We start from the raw sequence: 27,837 nt of genomic DNA on the forward strand, positions 1-27,837 counted from the left end.
AATTTTTTTTTCGGTTCCAAATCACGTCCTGACCGTAAATCATGGTAATTGTTGAATTCCACAGTGACATCCCCAAAAAATTCAAGTTTCAGAGCAAAATAGATTCCAAACTACTTTCTCACTATCCATCCGCTTTTTCAACTCAGACAAAACAAAATCCTGCATTGACGCCGAGGTGAGCGAGCAATTTGCAATGTTACGCTCAGAACAATCCCTGAAGAATCCACAAAAATATTTTGGTAGAAAACCACCCTACATTGACGCCATATATAGAGGAGGTGAGTAAACTATTTACAATTTTACACTTAGAACAAAACGCAAAAATATTTTGGTAGAATGGCAAATTTCGAATGCGCAAAAAAGATTGAGTGGATACGAAGCCCACTCTCCTTATGAAATAAGTGGGTGTTCATTTTTCCCAAGTTTTTGTTTCCAACAAAAACGCTCTCAGGATTTGCATCATTTTTTTTTCATTTACATTCAAGGAATAGAGCCTGAGTGATCCCATTTCTTTTCCCATATTACCGAGTTGACATCCTATTCGGAAACAGTCGCTTGGAACGGCTGCATTTCAAAAAAATGTCGATTTTTCGATTTTTATGCCTCTTAGAGGCTGTGTCTGTTTTGCCCCGAAAATTTTTTTTGTTGAAATTCCTGAAACTAGGACTGCAAATCGATTGTGGGACTCCAATATAATGCGAACACCAAATATACCCCAGCACGATGGACCCAGAGTTCATTTTTTGCATGGCCCAAAAACAGGAACTAAATGCGATTTCAAGATTTGGCTCATTTATCTTTCTTTCATGCCAAGGTATGGGGGCCGTTCCTTTTTTTTATATAGCTGAGATGATATTCTATTCGGAAACAGTCGCTTGGAACGGCAGTATTTCGAAAAATGTCGGTATTTCGATTTTTATGCCTCTGAGGGGCTGTGTCCGTTTTGCCCCGAATTTTTCTTTTTTATGAACTTCGAGAAACAAGGACTGAGTATAAATTTTGGGACTCAAAAATAGATGAAAGACTATATACTCATCAATGAAACTTGCTTAAATTCTTAAGTGTCCATTTTGCCCCATAGTACCCTATATATATCTATACAAAATTACGAAATTATTTCGACATTTAAAAAAAAAATAATTAGTTGATGTAAGTCAAATTTCTTTGAAAAGAGTATTTATTTTGTTACTATTGTAAAAATAGTAATTGAAAGTATTGTGAGTTTATATAAGTGAGTGATAATACAAGTGAGAGAGCAGACAATCAATTGAGTGATAGAGCAAGACAATGAGTTGATATTAACCCCTTCACTGTGAGTGATACACATAGGGGCAAAAAAAAGTCGTGCCATTTTTGTGTGATGATACATATAGGAGCATTTGAAAAATAGTATATTACACATCTAGGGAGAGAAAGTAGCTTACTTCAAACCGCGGGCAGAATTGTCGCCCGAGCCGAAGGCGAGGGTGATACGCATGTGGTTTGAGGTGATCTAATTTCACTCCCGTGGAGTGTATACTATTTTTCACCACACATACACCGAAATTCAACCTTCCGATTTTGGAAAGTTGAACTTTCGGCACATGTGTGGTGAAAAAACATATTTCTACTGCATTGATTTGATTGAAATTTGGTATATCATGATTTTTGGGGTCTTTGATTACGAATTCGACATCAGATTTTCAAAATTCAAAATGGCGGATCCAATATGGCGGATGCAAATTCGAAAAATGGTTTGATTTTGACGAAAGTGAGTATCTCATGGTTTTCGGGGCCGCTGAATCCGAATCTGGAATCGGTTTTCCAAAATTCAAAATGGCGGATGAATATCGAATTTGAATCCTGACTCCAAGTATGTGAAGCTCGGATACAATATAATAAATAAAAATTTGGCAAATCATGTACGACAAACTAGTCATAAAGAGAGCGATTCGAGTGTATAATGGATGCCCCTAGGATGGTATCCTCGATCTGCGTGTCACAGGTGTAGCGGAAACATTGTAGAAGCACTAGAGTGCAGACATAGGTCCAGAGGACTCGGATATGAGATGAAGAGTACCGATAAAATGAATCTACAACTGATCAAATACAAAAATACGCGTATGAAGCCAAATGAAACTGATTTATATCGAGTATGAGTATTGTGTCTTTATTTCCGCGACCTGGGAGCCTATACGAGAAGAAAAAATCTCGCTACACATTTACATTGTTTTGAATATTTTTATATTATGTTGAATTATTTTTCACATTTAGGCGCTTGAGTTTAAATCAATTCAATTAAATCAAAACTCAAAGCCTCTCATGTTAGAGTGGATCTACTATTTGAAATTATTAGAATCGGATTTCTTCTTCGGATTCAGCGCTCCGGAATTATACGATATTTAGTTTCATTGAAAATAAACCATTTTTCGTATTTGCGTCCACCATATTGAATCCGTCATTTCAAATTTTGAAAGCCCGATTCCATATTCGGATTCAACAGCCCCGAAAACCATAAGGTACTCACTTTCGTCAAAATCAAACCATTTTTCGAATTTGGGTGCACCATATTGAATCCGCCATTTTGAATTTTGAAAATGTAATTTTCACCTCACTGCGAAAAGGTTAAAAAACATGTTTGAAAAAAATAATGTTTGCAAGAAAGTAGTCAAAGCCAATCTTTTTATATTTTATATAATTATAAGCACTGTAACGAGATTTTCCCCGCAAGGGTACGATTCAGTCCCTTCTCGGCTCACCCGCTCCTTCCCGTATGACTCTCTGGCTGCGAGAATGAACTGGGCGCCAGATACAACGTACCGTCGAATTAATCGACTTGATTTTCGTTGATTCTCGCGATCGTAACGCAACGCAAAACGAGAATTTAGAATACACGAGGGGAACGAATGACCGAGGATGGTTCGACTACTCAGCTCATCTGACTGAGATACAAAAGGTAGAGGGGGGGATCCTTGGGGAAAAGTAGCAATTCAAAATGCAAAGCAAATAAGCGACACAGACAGAAGATTCAGAAAAGATTAACCATTTATTCACAAGGTCGTCAAATAAACAAAAGTACAAGAAAAGATGAATACTCGCGAGATTGGATTCGATATAAAATTACCCTAGGAAAAAAAAGGTTGGGACAAGTACATTGATGGTCCCTCGTTTGCTGATAATTCCATCCATAAAAAAAACTTAAAAAAAAATTTTTTTTAAATTGTAAAAAAAATTATTTGATAAAAAAAAATACAGAACAATTCGAAAAAAATTTCACAAATCTTGAAAAAACATTATATTAAAACAAAAACTAATCTGTATCTATTTTTTAAAGTGTCAAATGAATCAAATAACAAGTAAAAAATAAAAAACCGAAAAATCGGTCTTGAAATCATTTTGGAAACCGATGCCTCATTCTTCTTATTTTATTCGAACAGCTAAATCAATTAAAAAAATTCCATCTAATTTACGTGCAGCATTAAAATTTATTATATCAATGCGAGGCCAAGTATTTTCTAATGAATTGAAAAAATTACCACTTGAGTTACGTGCAGCACTAAAATTTATGATATCAATCGAAGGACAAGTAATTTATGAGTAACTCCAAATTTCAACATTATGGAATTGTTCTAAGAAGCTTTTAAATCCAAAAAAATCACATGCAAGCTAGTCATTTCTTACTCTATGGTGGCAAAGACTTATAAGAAAATCAATTCTTCTCAGACTTTCAGGATCCTCTGGTATTATTCACAAAATTCGACGTCGATTGGATCGATACAAATTATGTTTAAATATGTGTTAAAAGTACTTGTCCGGCCCATTCCTATTCATTTATGATTGAGCCAATCAGAATGCGTAGAGGCACAACTCTACTACCACTAACTACGTCAAAACGCGTATACGTATACGTCGAACTCGTGATGTGTCAGTAACTTTTGCATAATCTTGAGCCCGTGCAAAGTTTTTTCTCAGCAAATACGCCACCGAGAATGCTGATTTTGGGCTCCTTCGACAGAGAACTTCTTAATTAGCTTAAAGTTCAATTTTCAAAGCCGTACATAACTCATGAGCTTCGCAATTAAAGAAAATCACATGCCAATTTTACCCCCACCACCGCGAATCGTTTTATTCAGAGAAAGTATAGTCTCGGCGAGAGCCTCGGGCCAGCAGACGACAGGGCTGTCAATGTACTTGTCCCGAGACTCTACCGAGTCTCTTGAAAGTTGGAAAGGAAATTCAATTTACAGCTAGTTAGAATCGCATGGCCAATACGTATCGGACGACAACGCGGTTTCCGTGTGCGGCTTACTCGAATTCATCAGGTAATTCAGGTAATAGGTAATCGCATCGCAATTTCGCGGGTGTCGTAGGTAATCGACGACCGACGCTCTGGCATCGTAGGTAAAAGATAATCAGCGACCTGACGAGCAGATGCCTTAGGTAACAGGTAAAAGGTAACCAACGCCAGAACAACCGGTGTCTTAGGTAAATTCAGGTAAAAGGTAATCGACACCAGGTAACCCTAAAGTAATTCGCGAGAGCATCATAGGCAATATAGGCAAGGTAATTGACGCTAGGTAATTCCCTACATGAGTTCTCGGCCGCAAGAGAAACTCGAAGATACGCGACGAAAGGTAATCGAAGGTAATAGTGAAGCGACTTTCGGCTAAGCGCGAGGTAACACCGAAATTCCCGAACGATCAGTACAGTAATACGAAGGTAGCGGCGTTATACGATAAAATAAATCATAGAAACTAATAGCAAGATAATCTTTGAAAAGGTAACATAGGTAACGGAAGAGTGCCGTAAGATAATTCGTCATAAAGAAACGTAAAATGATGCGATCGTCACGAAATAGAGAAACGGAAATAAATACGAACGCAAAAGGAACGGCTGAAAAATATGCAATACAAAAGACAGAATAAATCGCCGTATAGACGACGCGCGACAATAAGTGCGAGAGAGACAGAGCGAAAACATCGCGCGAATGACCGTGCTCGCTAGAGCCTCAACGCGTGCAGGGAGAGAGAGAAACGTAGCTGCGTGAAATATTCCAGCGCGTACTACTAAAATTCGACATTACAAACTCATCTTCATTAATTAATGCGCCATAGAATTACATCAAATGAACTATACTGAATGAACCCAAATTAATATCGAATCGATTAGTGGAGCTGAGCCGCAAAAACTACGAAATTTGAGAACACTGGAAGTATCGGCCGCAATCTCGCTCGAAACTTCGACACACATGTCCCCCGAAATGCCAAATAAACCGGAACTCAATTCCGAAAACTCAAAAAGCTCGACTCCATTAATCATTCGGGGAGAAAGAGAAAGGGTTAACCGAGGAACCAACTCGTCGCACGCCAAAAGACAAAGGGCCTCGATGTTCGGGAGGTGTTCAAGACTCGCCGGTGAGGTGATCGGAAGAAGACTCATAGTGCGTACGAGCGGTCCTTCAGATTCGGCGTTCTCCCCACCACTAGGCCCATGCACGACAGCGTTCACGCGCTAGGCGCGCACCTGAGTACGGACTCGTTGCTCGCGCTTTCGCGGGAATTTCAAAACAATGGAGCGTGTACGGAGGATAATTCCCGTTACGCTTCTTTACACAATATCGTAATGATTACCCTTCTGCTGCTCTTACCTCCCTCGCTCACTCGAAACACGCCTCACGACAAGATGACCGTGATCCGAGTGTCTTTCCTCTTGGGGATCCGGCGGGCAGCTCTGAAAGGCCGAGGGGAGGCCTCCCTCACGAATTCGGATGTCGCGGTAGGCCCACAACGATAAGCCACCAGGCAAGAACAGCACCTCGCCTCCAGAAAACTCCCCCAGACCCCACCTGACGAGGTGCCGGTTCACACGGACTTTGACACCCGAATTCACGATATTGCGGGCGGTGCAACTCTGGGTTGCTACGGCGGGAAAGACACGGGCGGCGTTCAATAAATGGCCTATGCCAGCGTGCTCTTTCAACTGCCCGCAGGTCGAGAATGTTCTTCGCTACTCGAAGACGGCGTGAGAGGAATGATTCTCGCGAGCGAGATCGGCTCGAACAGCAGGAAAGTAATGCCAAATGAACAATGCTTGTGGGGCCAAACGTGGTGACGGCAACACCAAATCTCTCATAAACAAACGAAATAGTCAAAAGGAAACTTCATTAAAACTCAAAATTAGACGATCCAAAATTTTCTCTGCTCGTTGCACACGGAGGTAAAAGGTAACGCTTATTAGACTTAGTAAATTGTCGCTCGAAAGGTACTATACGCGATTCTTAAAAATAAAACTTATAATTACGTGACGATGAGTCTCGTTCCGACCAACACCCGACGAGTCGAACGGTGTCAAAATGGGCCGTAAACCCGGTCCACTGGTCGACACGATTCGTACAAGTGGCGGGGCAAAATGTCACGTCACCACAGCACATGGATGCGTTACTGAGTCAATAAAGCAATGAGTCAGTGTACGAGTGCATTATTTTCCATAATTATTTGATTTTATTAATCTATCTGGATTAATTCTCCAACAGATAAGTTTTGATAGAGTTGGAGGGAAGCCTTCGATGAACTACAGAAAATACTTTTAGATATCTTTGGGTTTTTCGATATTCTACTTAAGGATGTTCAGGTAAAAGCTATCTATGGAAAAACTTTAAAAAAGTAAAAATAACGCCAAGTATTAGAAGTTCGTACCTTACGTTAAACACTCTTCATCATGTCCGAACCAAAATGCTGATATTTTTTGTCTTTCAAAAGAGAATGATATCTGTGGAAAAACTTCAAAAAAGTAAAAATAACGCCAAGTATTAAAAATGCGTACCTTAAGTTAAAAACAAAATTTAAAAATCAATTCTAAAAGTAAAGCTTATAAAAAAGGAATAGAAAAATTAAAAAATATCTCATCACTTGCGAAACTTCTACTCTTGAATTAGAGAATTGAACTTGCTGAATGAATAAGGGAAATCGTTACTAAATAAGGGGAGCAGTAGAAGGAGACAATAAAATATATGGGTTCTGGAATGCTAGGCAATGCAAATGGAACATAAATTATAAAGAGCTCTACGTAGTAAAACTAGCGTTAGAACGTTTGGCAGACAAAGCACAGAGTTGTCAAATTCTCCTAAGAGTCGATAATACAACGGCTATATCCTACATAAATAAAATGGGAGGAATCAGATACCCGAAATATAATTCACTAGCGAGGAAAATCTGGCAATGAACAGAGAATAAATAAAATTTCTTATATGCGTCCTATATAGCGTCGAAAGAGAATATGGAAGCTGACGCTTTGTCGCGAATAAAAAATCCCGACACGGAATGGGAACTGTCATCGGAAGCTTTCGAAAAAATTGTTGAAACGTTTGGGAACCCATCGGTAGATTTATTCGCTAGTGAAACGAACGCAAAATGTAAATACTTTTTTTTGGGGTATCCAGAGCCGAAGGCTACAAAGATAGACCCTTTCTCGGTACCGTGGTCGAACTTGAACTTCTATGCTGCTCCCCCTTTTGCGTTAATTTTAAGGACGTTAGCAAAAGTTAAGACAGACGAAGCTATGGGAATCATTGTGGTACCAGACTGGCAGAACCAACCTTGGTTCCCCTTTTAAAGTCATTAGCTATAAGTAAAAGTTTACGCTTTAAGCCTCAATCAAACTTACTGTTGTCGCCTTGTAGGACCAAAAAACATCCCACGTGTAGATACCTCAGTTTAATAGCATGCAGAATTTCAGGAAAGCCTTTCAGAAAAAAGGAGTACCAACAGAAGCAATCGAGACGGGACGGCATTAAAACAATGGTGGATATACTGTACGGAAACGAATGAGAGTTTTTATAACCCGGGAACATGTTCGGTACTTAGCTTTTTAATACGATAATTCAAAGAAGGCGTAGGGTATAGCACGCTCAATACCCTTAGATCAGCAATATCTTTGGTGTCGAGAGAGAAAGTAGGAGACGATCCATTAATTACACGCTTCTTAAAAGGAGCCTTTAACCTGAGGCCTTCTATACCAAAATATGAATTTACTTAGGATGTAGCGATAGTTTTGAGGTACTTAGAAAAACAATATCCATTAGAGGGACTATCGCTAACAGAACTATCAGAAAAAACGGTGATGCTGATTGCATTGTGCACAGCGCACAGAGCACAGACACTAGCAAAAATAGATATAGATAATATCAGAGAAACGGAAAACGGCGTGGAAATAAGGATTTCCGAGCGAATTAAGACATCGGGGCAAGGGCGGGCTCAGCCGAACCTTATCATCCCGAAACTTCGGGAGAAACCCGAGTTATGCATGGCTACTACGTTGAACAAATATCTCGAGGTAACAAAACCCTTTCGGGGAAAAGAGAATCGATTGTTTATTACCACAAAGAAGCCCTTTAAACCTATTTGTAGTCAAACGATCAGTCATTGGCTAAAGAAGACGTTACGGAAAAGTGGAATAGATATAACGATATTCGACGCGCATTCTACACGTCACGCGGCGACCTCAGGTGCGTTTGCCAAAGGGCTGAACATTGACATAATTCGTAAAACGGCCGGATGATCCAGAGAGTCACAAATGTTCGCCAAAGTGTATAACCGCCCCATTATAGTAGATAAGCACGACTTTGCCAGAGCAATCCTTACAGATTAAGTAGATTATAAGTGCTAAAAGCGAGCTATGTGACGTTGCTTTAGTTGTACGAAGCGTGACATCTTTATTATTGATTATCATCTCATATATCTTCAAAAAAAAAAAAATGCTGTCTCTAAATAACTACATCTGGTAATCTCGAGAACGAGGCGCGAAATATAATTCAACGGTCGATCGAGCCCGCCTAAGGCGGGCGAAGGTCGATCGGAATTATATGGCAAAAAGAAGGATCTTCAAAGGCTACTGTCGTCACCTGCTTCAAATGTCAAGAGAAGGGCCATTACGCTTTACAGTGTCATGAAACTAAGAAGAAACCTTTTCCTGGAAATAATAATAAACCAAACAGCGAAAAACGAGTTGATGTGTGCGATGTAAAGTCACCTTCTGGCATTTTATGGTATGGAAGTGAGCAATATCGTTTTCATTTTGATTCAGGTGCTGAATCTTCCTTGATTAAAGAATCTATATCATCAGTATTTTCTGGAAAAAGGTTAAATAACGTTGTAACATTAACTGGAATTGGTCAAACAAGTAAATTGTACTCTACAAATTTTGACAATTATAAGCATTGATGATATTACATTGGAAATCCTTTTCCATGTTTTACCAAATCATTGTTTGAAAAATAATATTGCTATTGGTCGAGAAATTTTGCGTCACGATCTTACGATTCTTATATCTTCTAATGAATTGAAATTACAAAAAAATGATCATATGGAAATTCTAGATGTAAATGCATCAAACGAAGTAAACTTTGACAATATTAATACTGACGTTTCTCTAATTTCAAAAGAAAAATTGCTCTTGACTCTAACAAAATTTAGAGAACATTTTATCCTTGTAAAACAATTTATAGACGACCTTATAGATTGAGTATCGCGGAACAGAAAATTGTTCAAAACAATATCGACGATTTACTCACAACAAAAATCATTCGTCCAAGTTCGTCTCCTTTTGCTAGTCCAATCGTTCTCGTAAAAAAGAAAGATGGATCACAAAGAATGTGCGTTGACTACCGTGAACTCAATAATAACACAATACCTGATAGATTTCCCTTACCGTTAATCTCCGACCAAATTAACCGCTTACACGGAGGAAGATACTTTTCGACTTTAGATATGACATCTGGTTTTCACCAAATCCCGATTCATCAGGATTATATTGAATATACGGCATTCATTACTCCTGATGGTCAATATGAGTATCTTTCAATGCCATTTGGACTTCGAAATGCTCCATCAATTTTTCAAAGAGCAATTTACAAAGCTTTGGGACAATTGGCAAAAACATATGTGGCTGTTTACATGGACGATATTGTTATTGTTGCCTCCGATGAGGATCAGGCTTTAGAAAGATTAAAAATAGTGTTGGAAGTTCTATCAAATGTTGGTTTCACATTTAATATCAAGAAATGTACATTTTTAAAACAAAAAGTGGAATATCTTGGGTATGAAGTTAGTAATGGAGAAATTCGACCAAATAAAAGTAAAATTTCTGCATTAATATCATTACCTCCTCCTGAAACAGTCAAATAATTACGACAATTCATTGGCCTAGCGTCTTATTTCCGACAATTTATCCCAGGATTTTCCAAAATTGCGGCTCCTTTGTATGCTTTAATTTGTGAAACAAAGAAAAGCATTGATTGGAAAGAGAATCATGAAGAAATCCGAAAACAAATCATTTTGATTCTAACAAATGAACCAGTTTTAATGATTTTCGATCCAAATTCCCCAATTGAATTGCATACAGATGCAAGTTCTGTAGGCTATCGAGCGATTTTAATGCAAAAAAGAGAAAATAAATTACACGTCGTTGCTTATTTTAGCAAACGAACTTCACCAGCAGAGTCTAAATACCACTCTTACGAGTTGGAAACTCTTGCAGTGGTTAATGCAATTAAATACTTCCGCCATTTATTGTATGGACAAAAATTCGCAGTTGTTACAGATTGTAATTCACTATAGTGTTCAAAAAAGAAAAAAGATCTTACCCCAAGAGTTTATCGATGGTGGGCTTTTCTCCAGGCATTCGATTTTGAGATAGTATATCGAAATGGAAATAGAATGTCTCACGTAGATTTCTTTTCTAGAAATCATCCTCAAGATTCAGAAAAAGAAAACTTAATCAAACAAAACAATAAAGAAATAAATTTGGTAAATGTTTCAGATACATGGCTTATTGCTGAACAAAATCGCAGTGAGGAAATTTCAAAAATAAAGAAAGAAATGTCTGAAGGAACTCTAAATACAGAGATTGCAAGAACATACGAATTACGCTCTGGTATTCTTCATAGAAAAATACAGAGACACGGGAAAACTCGATGTTTGCCAATTTTACCACGGGCATTCAGATGGTCGGTAATCAACAAAACTCATGAGGCCTTGTTTCATGTTGGATGGGAGAAGACTCTTGAAAAAATGTATGACTCCTTTTGGTTTGACAAAATGTCAAAATATGTTCGAAAATTTGTAGAAAATTGTATCACGTGTAAAATTTCTAAAACAAATTCGGGAAAAATTCAAGCGTCTTTACACTCCATTCCGAAAATCGCAATTCCTTGGAACACTATTCACATTGATACAACTGGCAAATTAAGTGGTAAAAGTGACAAAAAAGAATATGTTTTCGTTCTTATTGATGCTTTTACTAAATTTGTCAATTTATGTCATGCGTGCCACATTAGGGTGTCCATTATTTACCAAGTCGGCTATTTTGGCTTGGGTATATTCAAAATCGTTTCTTTGTGACCTAAAAACAACTTTAGTAAAGAGAAAAAAATTTTAGGATGCCGTTTAACCCTGCCTAAACAACGATACTTTTCCCATTTAATTAACATGGGGTTTTTACACTTTTTTGCAAATAATTTTTATTTGGCTTATTATACTCGTTAACTGACCAACAAGGCTTGATTATGCTTCTATTATGATCCCTAAAGACAGAGAAATTTTCATATTGGCGTAAAAAAATTATTACATAAGTTTTAAAAAAGTCAAAATTCATCATTATCGATTTTTCTTTTATTTCAAATTCTCAATCATCAAATAAGCTATAAAAATACAAATTTCAATATCTTATTAATACGTAGGTAAATCATTGTACTTTTAACTTTTTCGTCAGGCATTCCTTAGTAGCATTAAGAAATTAATTTTTATACTCTTTTATTACTTGGAGAAGATACTGTTTTTGATTCTCATCTTTAGCAAATACATTAATGTATTCTTGAGTCAATTGTACAGCTCTCTCTCTCTGCTACATCATTAACAACTTTAATATTCTTAGCAATTACTAATCCTTTCAAATAATTATCATTTCCACACCACGTCTGAACTTCCAATTCGAAAAAGCTCGTATTAATATTAAACCTCTTAAAAAAGTCTAAAGTATTACAATTTACAAAATAATCAATTTCCTTTGTTTGTAAATTTTTTAAATCATTATCATTGTTTATAAAATACTTTTTGGGGCAAAAAAATTCATAAGCCGTATCTAAAGACAACGCTTTGACCATTTTGCGTTTGATGTGATCTGATATATTTTTATCAAAAAACGAGAGTGCTACCACTTCTGGGCTCAAGTACCATAAATGATTTTTAATTTTTTTCTAGACAGATTCGGACCCTAGGAAAAAAAAGGTTGGGACAAGTACATTGATGGTCCCTCGTTTACTGATAATTCCATCCATAAAAAAAACTTTGAAAAAAATTTTAAAAAAATGTAAAAAATGTTATTTTATGAAAAAAAATACAGAACGATTCGAAAAAAATTTCACAAATCTTGAAAAAACATTATATTTAAAAAAAAACTAATCTGTATCTATTTTTTAAAGTGTCAAAAGAATCAAATAACAAGTAAAAAATAAAAAACCGAAAAATCGCGCTTAAAATCATTTTGGAAACCGATGCCTCATTCTTCTTATTTTATTCGAACAGCTAAATCAATTGAAAATAATTCCATCTAATTTATGTGCAGCATTAAAATTTATTATATCAATTCGAGGCCAAGTATTTTCTAATGAATTGAAAAAAGTTACCACTTGAATTACGTGCAGAACTAAAATTTATGATATCATTGGGTCGACAAGTATTTTATTAGTCACTCCAAATTTTGATATTATTAAGTTGTTCTAAGAAGCTTTTAAATCCAAAAAAATCACATGAAAGCTAGTCATTTGTTACTCTATGGTGGCAGAAACTTATAAGAAAATCGATTTTTCTCAGACTTTCAGGATCCTTTGGTATTTTTCACAAAATTCGACGTCGATTGGATCGATACAAATTATGTTTAAATATGTGTTAAAAGGAGACAAATCCAACAGAATTGACCATTTTTAAATGTTGCTTTTGCATTCTGCATCTAAAGATTTTCGTGTCATCCAAAACGTGCCCCTGATCAAAAATATTTTCAAAGTTTGCAAGTGGCCGCTGAGGTTCAATTGTCGACAGTTTGACAGTTACCGAAAAAAGTACCAGAAAATTTCCAACATTTCTTATGCCAGAATTCAACAGAGCCACAGAATTCAAAGAGGTTTACGGTACCTGCATTGATTTTGGAGGAAAACAATTTGGAGACAACTTAGAAATGAATTTAGAAATTTAAAAACTCAGAATAGAATTTAGAAAAAGGAAAATTTAGGAATTTAGAAAATCTGAAGACTTTTGTGATGAACTGTCCAGATTACAGATTACGGTTAGAGTAAATAATTTGAATGATTGGCACACATGCTGTGACACAGAAATATGAAAGTTTGGAGGTATTCGCTTCATAGCAGTAATACAAATTTCAATACTATTTGAAAAGAAACACTTTAAATCTTGCTGAACCAAGATCCATTACATGTTACCATAATCAAAGATAGGGGGTGATACTTAGCACACACATTTATGCTCAGAAATTTCAGAGTTTGCAGGGATCTGCTGCGATTCAATGTATCTACGCAATGAATTTTGAAGACAGCAATTTCAAATGTATCCATAAATGAGCAACTGAAGACTTTTGTAATGAATTTTTCAGTTTATATATATGTTACAGTTAGAGTCAAAAAGTAAAAACAGTATATAAATTGTATAGTTTGTAGATCTTTGCTGTATTTCAATGATCCGAATCTACAGCATTATAATGAAAAGTTGTCAATATTCATGATGTCACATTAAAATGACATAGCGCACATTGCATTCAGAAATTCTGTATATTTCCATGGATGTTGGCAGGGATTATATTTGATCGTATCCAAAACTGAGCAACTGTAGACTTATCATAATGAATCTTTTCACTAATAATTCCACATTTGCAGTTTGCAAAGTGGGAATACTCAACATAGATATCATTTCATAAGTTCTATTGTCAAAATTTGTGTATGCCCACTGCATTCCGAAGATACGACTTTGCATATCATCAGAAAAAAAAGCATGCAAAGGCCTTCTGGAACAAGTTTCCAAATTTATCACTCGACAGACCAAGTAGAAAAAGAATAACTATACTTATACCAAGACCAGAAATTTTTTTGAAAATCTGATTTACAAAATGTGCAATTGAAAATCATGGTTAGAAACCTCTTAAATCATGATACCTCGAATTAATAATATGTATCGATCCGCTGCAAACCGATGGGGTGAAAACAAGGATCGGACAGGGCAGAGCCAAACTGAATATCAAGCAAAATATAGGAATGTTTAAAAATAATGATGACACAAGAAATAAATTAGAAAACATTTATTCAATTAAAGTTTCTAACATCATTCTAACAGTTCCGTGTGTTTTTCTTTTATTAATTCGTATAAATATAACCTATTTACACATGATATATAACAACGCAACTGACGATATACTTCCACTGGACAATATTTCTCGCAGTTTGGTTTAATTGAAGGATCATTTTAGTTGACACTTATTTCCAATCGAACGAAATAATGAAATCTTGAAAAGTTTCGTTGACATATGCATCGCGCATTTTTTATATTCTTTTTCACACACAGATCACAGACTGCATTTACGCGGCCGCTTTTATACCGGTTTTTTAGTATACTACAAGTTTTAACAAAATAAATACCAATATGCACTCCGTTAGATGACGAAAATTATTTTTATTTATCCCGCACGCACTTCGTAATGTCGAAACTCTATTTATCCGATCAAAAACTGACACATTGTTTATATATATATATCGAATTTATGATTGCTGTAACCGTGTTACATTTTTTTAATGTCTGCTGTGCTGCCGTGTGCTACGTTCTGAAGTTTACGTCAGATTTCGATCATCAACAACCAATTTCAACAACCAATCACAACGTCTAAAACTGGATGATGTCGTCAAATCCAACGAATCAGAAACTCGAGAGCATCAAAGCGATGGTGTTTATGAATACAGACGCATAAATTCTTGAATGTGTTGGTAACTCTTGAGCCCGTGCAAAGTTTTTTCTCAGCAATTACACCACCGATCATGCGGATTTAGAGCGGAATCGAAAGAGAATTACTCAATTGGCTTAAACTTCAATTTTCATGTTGCTAAATGGCTCCCGAGCTTCGTAATTCAATAAAATCACGTGCCAATTTTACCCCCACCATGGCGAATCGTTTTATTCAGAGAAAGTATAGTCTCGGCGAAAGTCTCGGGCCAGCAGACGACAGGGCTGTCAATGTACTCGTCCCGAGACTCTACCGAGTCTTTTGATACTAGGTCGACGCCGTCGGATTTTTCGAGGATGTCTAGGGCGATAACTCATGGGTTTTTGATGACTAGGTTTAGGTACATTCTACCATGCTTTTCGATGTCAACGTGGACAGCTCCATACTTTTCGATGGTTAGGTATATTTCTGCATGGCTTTTGTCATCTAGGCATGTTTTTTCATGGTTTTCGAGGTCTGGGTCGACAGCTCCATAGTTTTCTATATCTAGGTGTGTTTTTCCATAGTTTTCGTAGTCTAGGCCAGTAGCTCCATAGTATTCGATGTCCAGGTATATTCCTCCATGGTTTTCGATGTCTAGTTATATTCCTCCATGGTTTTTGATGTCTAGGTCAACGACCCCATAGTTTTCGATGTCTAAGTATATTCCTCTATGGTTTTCATGGTCTAGGTATAGTTTTCCATGGTTTTCGTGGTCTAGGTATGTTTCTCCATGTTTTTCGTGGTCTTGGATGATTCCTCCATGGGCTTCGATGCCTAGGTATATTCCTCCATGGTTTTCAATGTTTAGGTATGTTCCTTCATGGTTTTCGCGATCCAGGTATATTCCTTCTTGGTTTTCGTGATCCAGGTATATTCCTCCTTGCTTTTCGTGATCCAGGTATTTTCCTCCTTGCTTTTCGTGATCCAGGTATATTCCTCCATGGTTTTCGTAGTCTAGGTCGACGGCTCCATAGTATTCGATGTCTAGGTATGTTTCTACATAGTTTTCAATGTATAGGTATATTGCTCTATGGTTTTCGATGTCTAGTCATATTCCTCCATGGTTTTCGATGTCTAGGTATATTCCTCCATGGATTTCGATGTCTAGGTATATTCCTCCATGGTTTTCGTGGTCTATGCATGTTTCTTCATGGTTTTTGCATTCGAGGTCGACGGCTCCACAGTTTCCGATGTCCAGAATCTCGAATAATTCCTCCATGGGTGTCGAAGTCTACGTATATTCCTCCATGATTTCTGATTTTCAAGTGTACTTTTTCATAGTTTTTAATGTCTAGGTATATTCCTTCTTGGTTTTCGTGGTCTCGGCATGATTCTTCATGGTTTTTATGGTCTAGGCCGACGGCTCCATAGTTTTCGATATCTAGGTATATTTCTACATAATTTTTGATGTTTAGGTACATTTCGCCCTGATTTTCGTGGTCTAGATATGTTTCTTCACGGTTTTCGCGGTTGACATCGACGGCTCCACAGTTTTCGATGTTCAGATATGTATTCACATAGTTTTTGTTGTTTAGGTATATTTCTTCATCATTTTCGTGATCTAGGTCAACGGCTCCATAATTTTTGATTTCTAGGTATATTTCTCCATGGTTTTCGCGATCCAGGTATATTCTTCCATGGTTTTTGATGTTTGGATATGTTTCATGGTCTAATTCGACGGCTCTATAGTTTCCATGATTAGGTATGTTCTACATTGTCTTCGATGTCTAGATATATTCCTTCATGGTTTCTAATGTCTAGGTGTATTTCATCACAGTTTTTGATATCTAGTACATTCCTCCGCTGTTTTCGATATCTCCGTCGACAGTTTCATAGTTTCCGATGGCTAGGTATATTTTTCAATGGCTTTCGATGTCCAGGTGTGTGTTGACGCCATTTGTCAACATCTCTGGAAGCCATTGCTTCCTCATACGTTTTGACATCTTCAATGATTGTACTGTGACCATGATCTTCGTATCTATCCGGTTGATATATGCATTGTCTCAGGTTGTAACGTTCCTCTTCATTGGGATTCTCATCTGCGTCGACAAAAATTTCAGCGCTGTTTCTATTATCGTCGATTTGCGAGTCTGTTGACCTCATATTCTCTTTGTCTATGGTATCTTCATCGACCAGGACAACGGCGGACAACTCTTCTTCTTTAAGCATTCTTTGTACGGTGCAGTCCTCGTTGATTACAACGTCACAGCTGACAACGACCTTTCACTTACTTGGGTCGTATAGTTTATAATTTTTCGTACTTGACTCGTATCCAACTAAATACATTTTTCTCGCCTTCGCGTTTCTTTTTTTGACCAGTTTCCTTCGGAACATGTACGTAGGCCTCCGAGCCAAAAATTCTTACGTGACCAAGATCAGGCTTACTTTTAAACCAGAGCTCGAATGGAGTTTTTGTTGGACTCTTGGTATTGGGAGTTCTATCAAGAATTATTCCTTTCTCCCGCAGTATTTTCGACACGCCTTCAACTCCAAGCCATTATCAGTCTTCATTGATTTTGTCCGATTTCCAGTGACAACTTTGACTGCACAGATCTGTTCCTTCATTCTGCTGACAACGTCAGACTTCTGTTCTAAGAAATGCACATATTGAAAAATTGTTGCCTGATCCTTTATCACTAGGATGTATCTGTACCCTCCCACTGAAGTTACATGCATTGGGCCACAAACTTCGACGTGAAGTCTTTCCCAGGGTTGGCACTTACGAATCTCACGAGATAGATGGGAAATGCGATGCATCTTTCCCACGGCACAATCTGTACAAAAAGGTTTGTTTTCTGCGTTGAATGACACACCATCTACAGCATCTTTGTTTACCATACTTTGCATCATTTTGAAACCCAAATGTCCCAGTCTCTGGTGCCATCTATGACACGATTCAGTGGTCGCACTGTACACTTCGCCTTTTTTTATCTACTCGCAGACCTAAACGATATTGATTCATGGTATCTTTTACTCCAATAACTGCTATTTTTCCATTCGGGAATCGCATTTCACATTCACGTTCTTTTTCGATAACAACAAAGCCGCGAGACGTTGTTGTTCCCGTCGAAAAAAGGTTAGGCCCTAGGCCGGGCACATATTGCACCTTTTCTAACACACAAGACTTCCACTGAAAATCGTTCCACATCGATGCATGAATACTGCCTATACCTTGTATTGACAGCCTCGCATCGCTGGCGACACGCACAAATCTCCCGGTCGGTGTCTCGTCGAGCTCACTGAACCAATCTTTTCTACTCGTAATGTGCTGCGTCGCTCCCGAGTCAACGATCCATATGTCCTTCAGCACGCTGTTTTTAATTTCACTTGTCATTACTACAAATGCTGTGTCGTTCTTGGGAAAAACACAGGCTTGGAAGACCGTGTAGCTCTTGGAAATATTTTTTTTTCGGTGTGCTCGTTGTTTACCATTTCGTTCTCCGAACATTCGCGATGCCAGTGCCCCGTTTGACCACATTTATGACACTGTGATTCTTTTTTCCTTTGTGCGATCGGTTTATAATCTTTCTGTTTTGATGGAAACCTTTGTTTTTCTCTTACCGCGAAGGCACCGTCCGGAGTAATCTTGGTTTTGTTTATTTGGTCCTCTTCCTGTCGCAAGCGAGCTAATAGACTATTGAAATCCCGGCCCTCTCGTATATTATACCACACGATCTTGAAATTTTGAAATTTTGGCGTGAGGCTACTGGTAATAATTCTCGACATCTTGATATTATCAGATAATTTCTCACCTTGATCTTCAATTTCTGCCGCAAGTTTTATCACTTTTGATACGTATGTCGTCACAGATTCGTCTTCAGCCATTTGGAGGGCAAAATATTCTTCATAAAGAGTCATCACACTCACTTCACTTCTCTTTTCATATGCACTTAGTTTTTCATAATGTTCTTTTGCCGTATTACACACAAACACATTCATCGCTTGATCGCTTTTTAGTGATGCAATTAAAATTGCCGTCGCCTTGCCATCTTTTTCGTTAAAGGTATTGACTTCCTCTGTGGTCGCCCTTGCCGCAATCATTTCACGCACATATTTATCTAAACCTTTTCCACACAATATGGCATCCACTTGAAAGTTGCACAGCTTGTAATTGCTTTCATTGAGTTTGTGAGCAATCGTAATCGACTCTGTGTCAGCCATTTTCTCTCGATCAATTGGCTCAGTGAATAATCTCACACCGAGTTCGACGGCTACTATTTTTATTCACTTTGCACGTTCTTCTTTTTATTTCGTACACAGACATAAAGAAGAATAAACAGAGAAAGGTATAGGTGCGTTCTTGATGAGCGTCGCGCTGTAACTAACTGAAAAATATAAACACAAGCAGAGAACGTGTATTGTACATGATAAACTGGGCGATGCCCGGTTGGCTAACTCACCAACACACACAGACACACGCATACAGTGTATGACGCATTCCTCAACATATACCTTGTCCAAAACATACTTACCACGAAAACGTGGCTCGTAAATCCACCATGAAAATAAATGGATGAACGACTGTTATTCCTGCACAGCAACGATACTTCTAAGCAATCTAGGGATAAAAAAAAATACAGGTGAAGCTTGATGCCTTGATATTTGACGCTAGGCCTCGTAAAATGATGCGATAGCACTCTTACCCTTGACTTTTTTGCTGATTTCAGCCGAACAAGAAATCCGCCGGAGAATAAGGCCCTCCTGTTAGGATATAAAATTCAAGACTAATCAAAATTTTCCACTATGAATCTAGCTCGTGATCATGCTTCAACTCGTCTTTACTTCTTGTTATAACGAAAAATTGTAATGAAAAAATGGTAGAAACTTGAATACTTATCTCATGCGATGTATAATGACCGCGCCAAAGTTCGAATATATTACATGAATATTAAGTTTGGAAATTGTTAATGTGTTGGGAAAATATATATTTTTTCTGTTTAAAACTCCAAATCCTCGGTGGCGCGAATTGAAATTTTCCACGTCTTTGAATTTTTCACGGATTGTTTTTAATACACCTTGATTATGTTTTCAGGTGAGCATCCAAAAAATTCGGATTTCACCCAAATAGCGGCCACCCTAATATGTATGTATATACATAGCTTTAGAGCTCATTTAAAAGTTCAAAATTTCATTAGTAGTGTATTGAATAATATGAAAAAAATATATTTTATGAGTAAATCACGTTGTACGCCAACATAAAATTACTTTCTATTATGTTTTTTATCCATAGAAAATATGAGGAAAAACTTTTAAAAAATTGTTTCGAATAGTTTGAGAAAAAAGGAACGCCCATCAATTTTCTTATTAACCTCATAAGTGACGATGTCGCCATATAGCACACATGAATTATTTCCCGATTCAATCAATCAATTTTCACCAAATTTCGCCCTCAGAGGTGTTCGAGGTCGCTAATAATGATTCTGTCCTCGAAATTTCTGAATGTGAAATGGCTGATCTAATATGGCAGCCAAAAATGCAAAACCTCATTCGAATCACATGAATGTTGGTACTCGAGAATTTTTGAAGTCGCTCATTACGATTACGCCCTCAAAATTTCAGAGTTCAGAATGACGGATTTTGAATTCCGATAGAGGAACAAATTCCTATACATTTGATATGTTTTTTTTTTTATTTAAACGCTTTTGGAACAATTTCATAATGTTAAAACTCGGAATTACTAATAAAACGCTTGTCTTCCGATTGATATCATAAATTTTAGTGCTGCACGAAAATCAAATAGTAACTTTTTTGATTCATAAGGACTTTCTCAAGTTCCTGATGGTACCTATAGGTATGAAAATTCTGAATTATCATTAGATACTCGGCCTCGAATTGATATCATAAGTTTTGATGCTGGACATAACTTACAAGGAAAGTCTTTCCGCTGTCCCCCTCCGATTTTAATGAAACTTGAATATGTTATTCTACATCAAAATCTAAGAGACACGTATTTTTTTTTATCGGCGGAAAAATGTTTCTAGGGGGTGAAATCATCGCTTGAAGTTGAGACCTCCGAGGGGTACTTTTCAGGTTTCACCCATTTCCACTTGAGATAATCGAATACACCCAAATGGATAATTACCTTAATGATAAACGATGAAAAATGCAACTGGTTTCACATCGGGGGGTTGCATAAGAAAAAAGTTATAGGGGTTGAAATTCACAAGATCGTTATAACAAAAAAACTATTGCACCTATCTCGATGAATTCAATTGCATTTTGAAGGGGGTAAAAAAATAGTAGATACGGGTTTTTGCGTTTTCCTCGCAAATCAAGTTAAGGGGGTGAACTACCCCTATGTATGTTTACGTTTAATCTTAATCAAACAGCAGTAATTCTTTTTTTTCTTGTTTCCTCTCCTCGTAATACGTTTTTTCTTCAAATTTACAACAACAATGTTGCGGATATAACATTCAATGAACGATTTTATCTAAATGCCAACTTATTTATAGGTGAATCTTCAGATGGAAAGGTATTTATATCTGACTTATCGATAATTCTAACCGATTTATATTTGGCAATGAGATAATAACATAGACATACGATAAGCGCTTACACATATACTCATATTCGTTCCGGTTGATAAGACCAAGTTTTGGGATGGCGTATAGAAAAACTACATAGTCGAGTAAAAAAAAGTGAACAATATGCTTATATCTTTTATTAATAACATGTCAACAGTCTAACAAAATAATCACCATAGCGATAAATAGAAGCGAACATATAATGGTGTGCTCTATTAACCGTTGTAAGTACTGCAGTAATGATAATCATCGAAAAAGTGTTTAAAACATAGCGACTTTTTGCACCAGGAACAGCGAACAATAGCAACATTTTCGCATCCTGGAACTTCACAATGTGAGTTGCAGGAATCTCCAAATGCAAAATCTACAGGATTCTCAAAATTCGCAGGTTTTTCTTCTATGTAACCACTTTTGTACCAAGAATATTTGAAAAGATCGATATAACGTGGTGACGACAGTTGGTTATGAACGAGTGATTGCAGCTTTATGATATTGTTTCTCAAATGCAAATTAATATCATAATTCATCAAAAGACAATTATCAGAAAAATGTCTAACAAAATTTTTCCATATTCGGAATCCAAAAACATCGAGGGGTTGTATTTTTCCGGTAGTTCCTTTAGGTATAATCATTACTTTCACATCTCTATTTGAAGGTTTCACATCAAGTACAGCTTGGGGACAGTGTCCAGTCCAAGAATCAATCAGTAATAATGATTTTGGGCCAACTTTCGGGAAAAATACATGCTCCAACCAAATTTTAAAATGATCTGAAAATAGAAAAACGTATTATTTTTTCAATCGAAAAAATGTTTACACAAAAACAGTGGATGTAATTTATACCTGAAGTAAGCTTCCCAGACTTGGATACTTCTATGTACACATTATCAGGTCTGAAAAGCGTTTTCTCCACTAATGGACCAATCTTGCCAGTTGGTTCTTTTAAAACTAAAAATAGAGGAGATAGCAGTTTGCCGTCAGCTGATATAGTCGGCTGAATAGTGTAACTGTGAGTCGTAGAAGAGACTGATTGTACAAGACATTGTACTTGCTTTTCTCCTTCGATCGCTAAAGTTCTTCCTGAATGCATTTCTAGTTGGAAGCCACTCTGATCTGCGTTAAATGTATTTGACAATTCGTACGTTCTAATATTTTGCTTTACGTCATAGACAAATTTTTGACTTTGTTGTTCCAAGACTTTTCCATCTTCAATTGTTTTGGATGTAATGAATTTATTAATTTTTCTCGATACGATACGATGAGCTGCTTTGAATGAGTTTATCCACGTATGACATGCTTTGAAACGAAAATCAGTATGCCCTACTTCTTTTTGAGCATGCAAGGCCCATTTTTTTAAATCGGAATCGTGCACTATTAAACCAGCATCCACAGCAGCTTTGAAATTTTCCAAAGTGTATCCACAAATTCGTGCTAATTTTTCTTTGTATGTCCCCCCCTTGTTCAAATTGTGGGCCCACCGCCGCAACTGTCGTATAGATTGCACTTTCTTGAACTTTTGTTTAACACTTCCCAAACCTAAATTTCCTGTCTTCCCGCTGCGCCAATACTCAACGGCCCTTAATTTATACTCGTAAGATAAGTCTTCGTCATCACGAGTGCATGTATCAGGCGGAAGTTCTGGTTCATGCAGGGCGTCTGCCCATTCTTGATCTTCAACAATTTCCATTTCCCGATCCTTAAATGGTTCTTCAAAATGCAAAGAATTTTCTTCTACCATGTCGAAACCACTGTATTCGTTCATTGCAGTCAACAAAATATTTTCAATGTTTTCTTTCAACTGTATTTCATCGTTATTCACTGGCGAATCCGGTAAACGCATAACTTCAAAAGTTGCGAGAAGCATTCTAATAACGTTCGAAGGATTTATCTTCATTTTGATTAATACTTGCAATTTTGTTTTAAATAGTCTCGAATTGTAAGGCACTTCTTTTGTGTAAAATAAAAATAACCGACTGTGGTGAATACATTCCGCCATCGCAGTTTTATCACTGCTTCTGCGTCGTATTTTAAATCTAATTTTGGGAGCGAGTCACAGACCGGACAGAGGTGACTCCGAAATAACACCGTCAAGTAGAGGGGGGAGATATGATAACTATGAAAATACGTCAGTATTTACGAAATTTTTGTGAAAAGTATAAGAAATACATATTTTTTAATTTATCTTGTGGTTTATTCATTATTAACTAATAAAAAAAATTGTTATTCGTAAAAGTTATCCAATCTATAATTTTTCGCGGAAAAAATAAATAAGTGAATTCTTTTAAACTATGGATGTAATTCGTATGAATACCGTAAAAAGTTACAAAAAATAAAGAATTCATAAAATGGTAGAATTTTCAACGGAAAAATTCGATATTTTCCAATTTTCCTTGCTCAAGTAGATCAAATCCATTGTTTAAATAAATTTTGAATAGAATCTTTTAAGTATAACTAGAAGAGTCTCAAAATGCCTTCAAATAAAAAACAAACCATTAAGATTAGACGCATACTTTGGGTTCTATCACTTTCACCAGTTAGGAAAATGTAATTGCAGGAAAAATCCATCCATCTGTTGATATGTGGATGTTGTAAATTTGAAGAAAAAACGTATTACGAGGAGAGGAAACAAGAAAAAAAAAGAATTACTGCCGTTTGATTGAGATTAAGCGTAAACATACATAGGGGTAGTTCACCCCCTTAACTTGATTTGCGAGGAAAACGCAAAAACCCGTATCTACTATTTTTTTACCCTCTTCAAAATGCAATTGAATTCATCGAGATAGGTGCAATAGTTTTTTTGTTATAACGATTTTGTGAATTTCAACCCCTATAACTTTTTTCTTATGCAACCCCCCGATGTGAAACCAGTTGCATTTTTCATCGTTTATCATTAAGGTAATTATCCATTTGGGTGCATTCGATTATCTCAAGTGGAAATAGGTGAAACCTGAAAAGTACCCCTCGGAGGTCTCAACTTCAAGGGATGATTTCACCCCCTAGAAACGCTTTTCCGCCGATAAAAAAAAATACGTGTCTCTTAGATTTTGATGTAGAATAACATATTCAAGTTTCATTAAAATCGGAGGGGGACAGCGGAAAGACTTTCCTTGTTAGAAGGAAATTTTTTTCTATACATTTTTAAAAATTTTTCATTTTGAATTTTCGTTTTTTTATTTTTTACGTTTTATTATATTTTTTTGACACTTTAGAAAATAATTACAGATTTGTATTTTTTTAACGTAATGTTTTTTCATTATTTGTGAAATTTTTTCGAATTCTTGTGTGGAAATTATTTACAGTTGGATTAATAATTTTTTTTATGGAATTTTTTTCCCATTTTTTGTGATATGATTGGGATACAAGGGACCATCAATGTACTTGTCCCAACCTCTTTTTCCCTGGGGGAATTTTAAGATTTTATATCAAAAGACTGAAATCTCGATGGATACATGCAAAATTTGAAAATTTGTGCATCGACATGTGTGCATTCACTTTGCATCTCAGGGTGTAGTGATATGAATAAAAGAGAATACTTCAAACAGTCATTGCGAACCCCATTTTCGAATAAAATAAAAATTTTTAGCTTTAGAACGCAATATATATAACATCCTAAAATTTCCAATTCTGATGGATTTGTTGTGCATTAAATTTTATCTATCTTTCACTTGAATTTTGGAGAAAAGGGATAAAAAAAATCTGTTCTATTAAAGAAGTCTGTACATCCTTTCTTTCCTAGTATAAAGACTTAGGAAAAATCGCCAAAGTCTAAGGATACATCTGTGGCGATAATTTTTCACATCAAATTTTACGAAAAATGAGTCTTTTTTCTTCATAACAAATGTTATAAACCGAAAATCATATCTCGGCCACCATCCCGGATTTCTCCAAGCTCTTGGGTTTCTAATGGACAAAACATATTAGAGTACAAGGAAAGAAATCGCCCAAGTCCAAGGACAGACCCATGACGAAATAATTTCTGTAAAATGTTGACGAAAACTTGGTCTTTTTTCGTGAAAACCAAAGTTACAAGTCGAAAGCCTGCAACCAGTTTTCCACCGTGCTCTTGAGTTCCCAATAAGCATAACATATTAGAGTACGAGGGAAAAAATCACGAAAAACCAAGGACGGACATGTGACGAAATATATCCAGTACAATTTAGATGAAAAATTGGTCTTTTTTCATGAAAACCAAAGTTACAAGGCGAAAATCATAACTCGGCCCCCAACCCGCTTTCCGCCGTGCTCTTCAGTTCCTAATTGAGAAAACATATTTTGAAAATTTTCGAAAACAATTGGAAACGCTATCGCTCCGGTAAAGAGTCTCTGGCAGCAACTCGTCATGTCATGTTGTTGTTATAAATGTACTTGTCTCAGAGTCGCTGCCGCGACTCTAGATTAGAGTAGAAGGAAAAAATCGCCAAAGTCTAAGGACAGACCTGTGACGAAATATTTACAGTACGATTTTGACGAAAAGTAGGTCTTTTTTCGTGGAAACCAACGTTATAAGCCGAAAATCATATCTCGGCCTCCAACCCGCTTTCCACCGTGCTCTCCGGTTTTTAATTGACGAAAAATATTAAAGTATAAGGAAAAAAATCGCCAAAATCCAAGGACAGACCCGTGCGGAAATGTTTTCAGTATAATTTTAACAAAATTTAGGTCTTTTTCCATAGAAACCAACGTTATAAGCCGAAAAACTTAAATTATATTAAATTAAATTAAATTGAATTGAAAACGAAAAATTTAAATATGTGTTAAAAGTACTTGTCCGGCCCATCACAATTCATTGAATAAAAAATCAATCATAAAAAAACGAAACTGAATGGTAGAATCTGTTAAAAAATTTGTCGAAATGCGATTTAATTTAAATTTAATGTTCTTAATAATAGTATAGGTAAGTTTTTATTCCGAATGGAAGTCGTTGGCTGGAAGAATAAGTGGGAAGTAAAAATTGCCATCATTGAATATAAACTGAAGAGTTCTGTTAGAAGATAGAACAAATATATTATGTACAATTTTTTCATTCATCGATGGACAATAATATTCTTTGTATATTGCGGAACAATTTGTTGCCGCTTTTTATTATATTAGTGCAATTAAGTAAAAATTACTTGAAGATAATTCTCTCAATTCCCTATGCATGAATACTTGTGATCCATTAGTTCTAGACAAGCCCTGATTTTTCTTTGGATAAACAATTTAAACGGAAAGTGATGGGCCGGACAAGTACCGTAGGAATGAATTTATCACGTTCCATTAGAATTTTTATTTCCTTTACAATATATTTACGGATTTGTATTTTTTTTAATATAATGTTTTTTCATGATTTGTGAAAGCTTTTCATAATTGTTTTGTTGAAATTATTTACAGTTGGTTTCGTAATTTTTTTTACATACTATTATGTTTTTAATTTTTTTTCATTCGTCATCCGATGTACTCGTCACTTTTGCATTTATTTGACAACGTTTTGTTCATTTGAACACCAAACGTTTTTCATACATTACCAAGATTTAGCAGATTCAATTTTTTTTATTAATTACGTTTGAAATGGTTTATTTATGACCTTTAGTAATGAATTGCTCATTTGAAGCAAGTTTCGAGAGAATAGATCGAACAACTTCATATAAATCATCGTACATTTGTGGTTTGAAGTACATGAGTGTTACATGGGGTTTCACTGAGACTACTGTCCAGGTGGCATATAACATATATATTTTACTAGTTTAATGTTCTTAAAAATAATGTAGATTAGTTCTTATACCGAATGGAATTCATTCGCTGGAAGGAATGAGGAGTAAAAATTGCCGTCATTGCAATATAAACTGGACTATTCCGGAAGCTTGAACATATTTATTGTGCAAAACGTTTTTCATTTATCGATGCACAATAATATCCTATGTATATTCTAGGACAATTTCCACTTTTGATTAAATTAGTGCAATTAAGTTAGATACTTGCGATACATCAGTTCGAGAAAAGCCCTGATCATTTTTATTTATACAAACAATTTAAATGGAAAGTGATGGGCTGGACATGTACTTTTAACACATATTTAAATATAATTTATATCTATCCAATCAACGTAGAATTTTGTGAATAATACCAGAGAATCCTGAAAGTCTGAGAAGAATTGATTTTCTTATAAATCTCTGCCACCATAGAGTAACAAATAACTAGCTTTCATATGATTTTTTTGGATATAAATGCTTCTTAGACCAATTTAATAATGTCAAAATTTGGAGTTACTCATAAATTATTTTTTTGGATATAAATGCTTCTTAGACCAATTTAATAATGTC

The 27,837-nt window shown here is 36.2% G+C and overlaps 1 protein-coding gene across 11 annotated transcripts in view; it reads left to right on the plus strand.

The window, feature by feature from the left end:
* Drep2 (DNA fragmentation factor-related protein 2) overlaps positions 1–27,837 on the plus strand; it is a 438,119-nt gene that overhangs the window by 355,615 nt on the left and 54,667 nt on the right. The window contains exons 1-2 of one of the 11 annotated variants that reach the window (XM_043427021.1): positions 15,371–15,428; positions 20,048–20,098. The exons of 9 other annotated variants lie outside the window; for them this stretch is intronic. In XM_043427021.1, the coding sequence (XP_043282956.1) occupies positions 15,386–15,428; positions 20,048–20,098 (94 nt within the window). In that variant the 5' untranslated portion in view covers positions 15,371–15,385. Of the gene's footprint in view, positions 1–15,370; positions 15,429–20,047; positions 20,099–27,837 lie in introns of those variants that run through there. One more of the 11 variants, XM_043427011.1, reaches the window with a different exon arrangement.

Source organism: Venturia canescens, chromosome 8 (genome assembly GCF_019457755.1).
Source record: "Venturia canescens isolate UGA chromosome 8, ASM1945775v1, whole genome shotgun sequence".
Lineage (NCBI taxonomy): Eukaryota > Metazoa > Arthropoda > Insecta > Hymenoptera > Ichneumonidae > Venturia > Venturia canescens.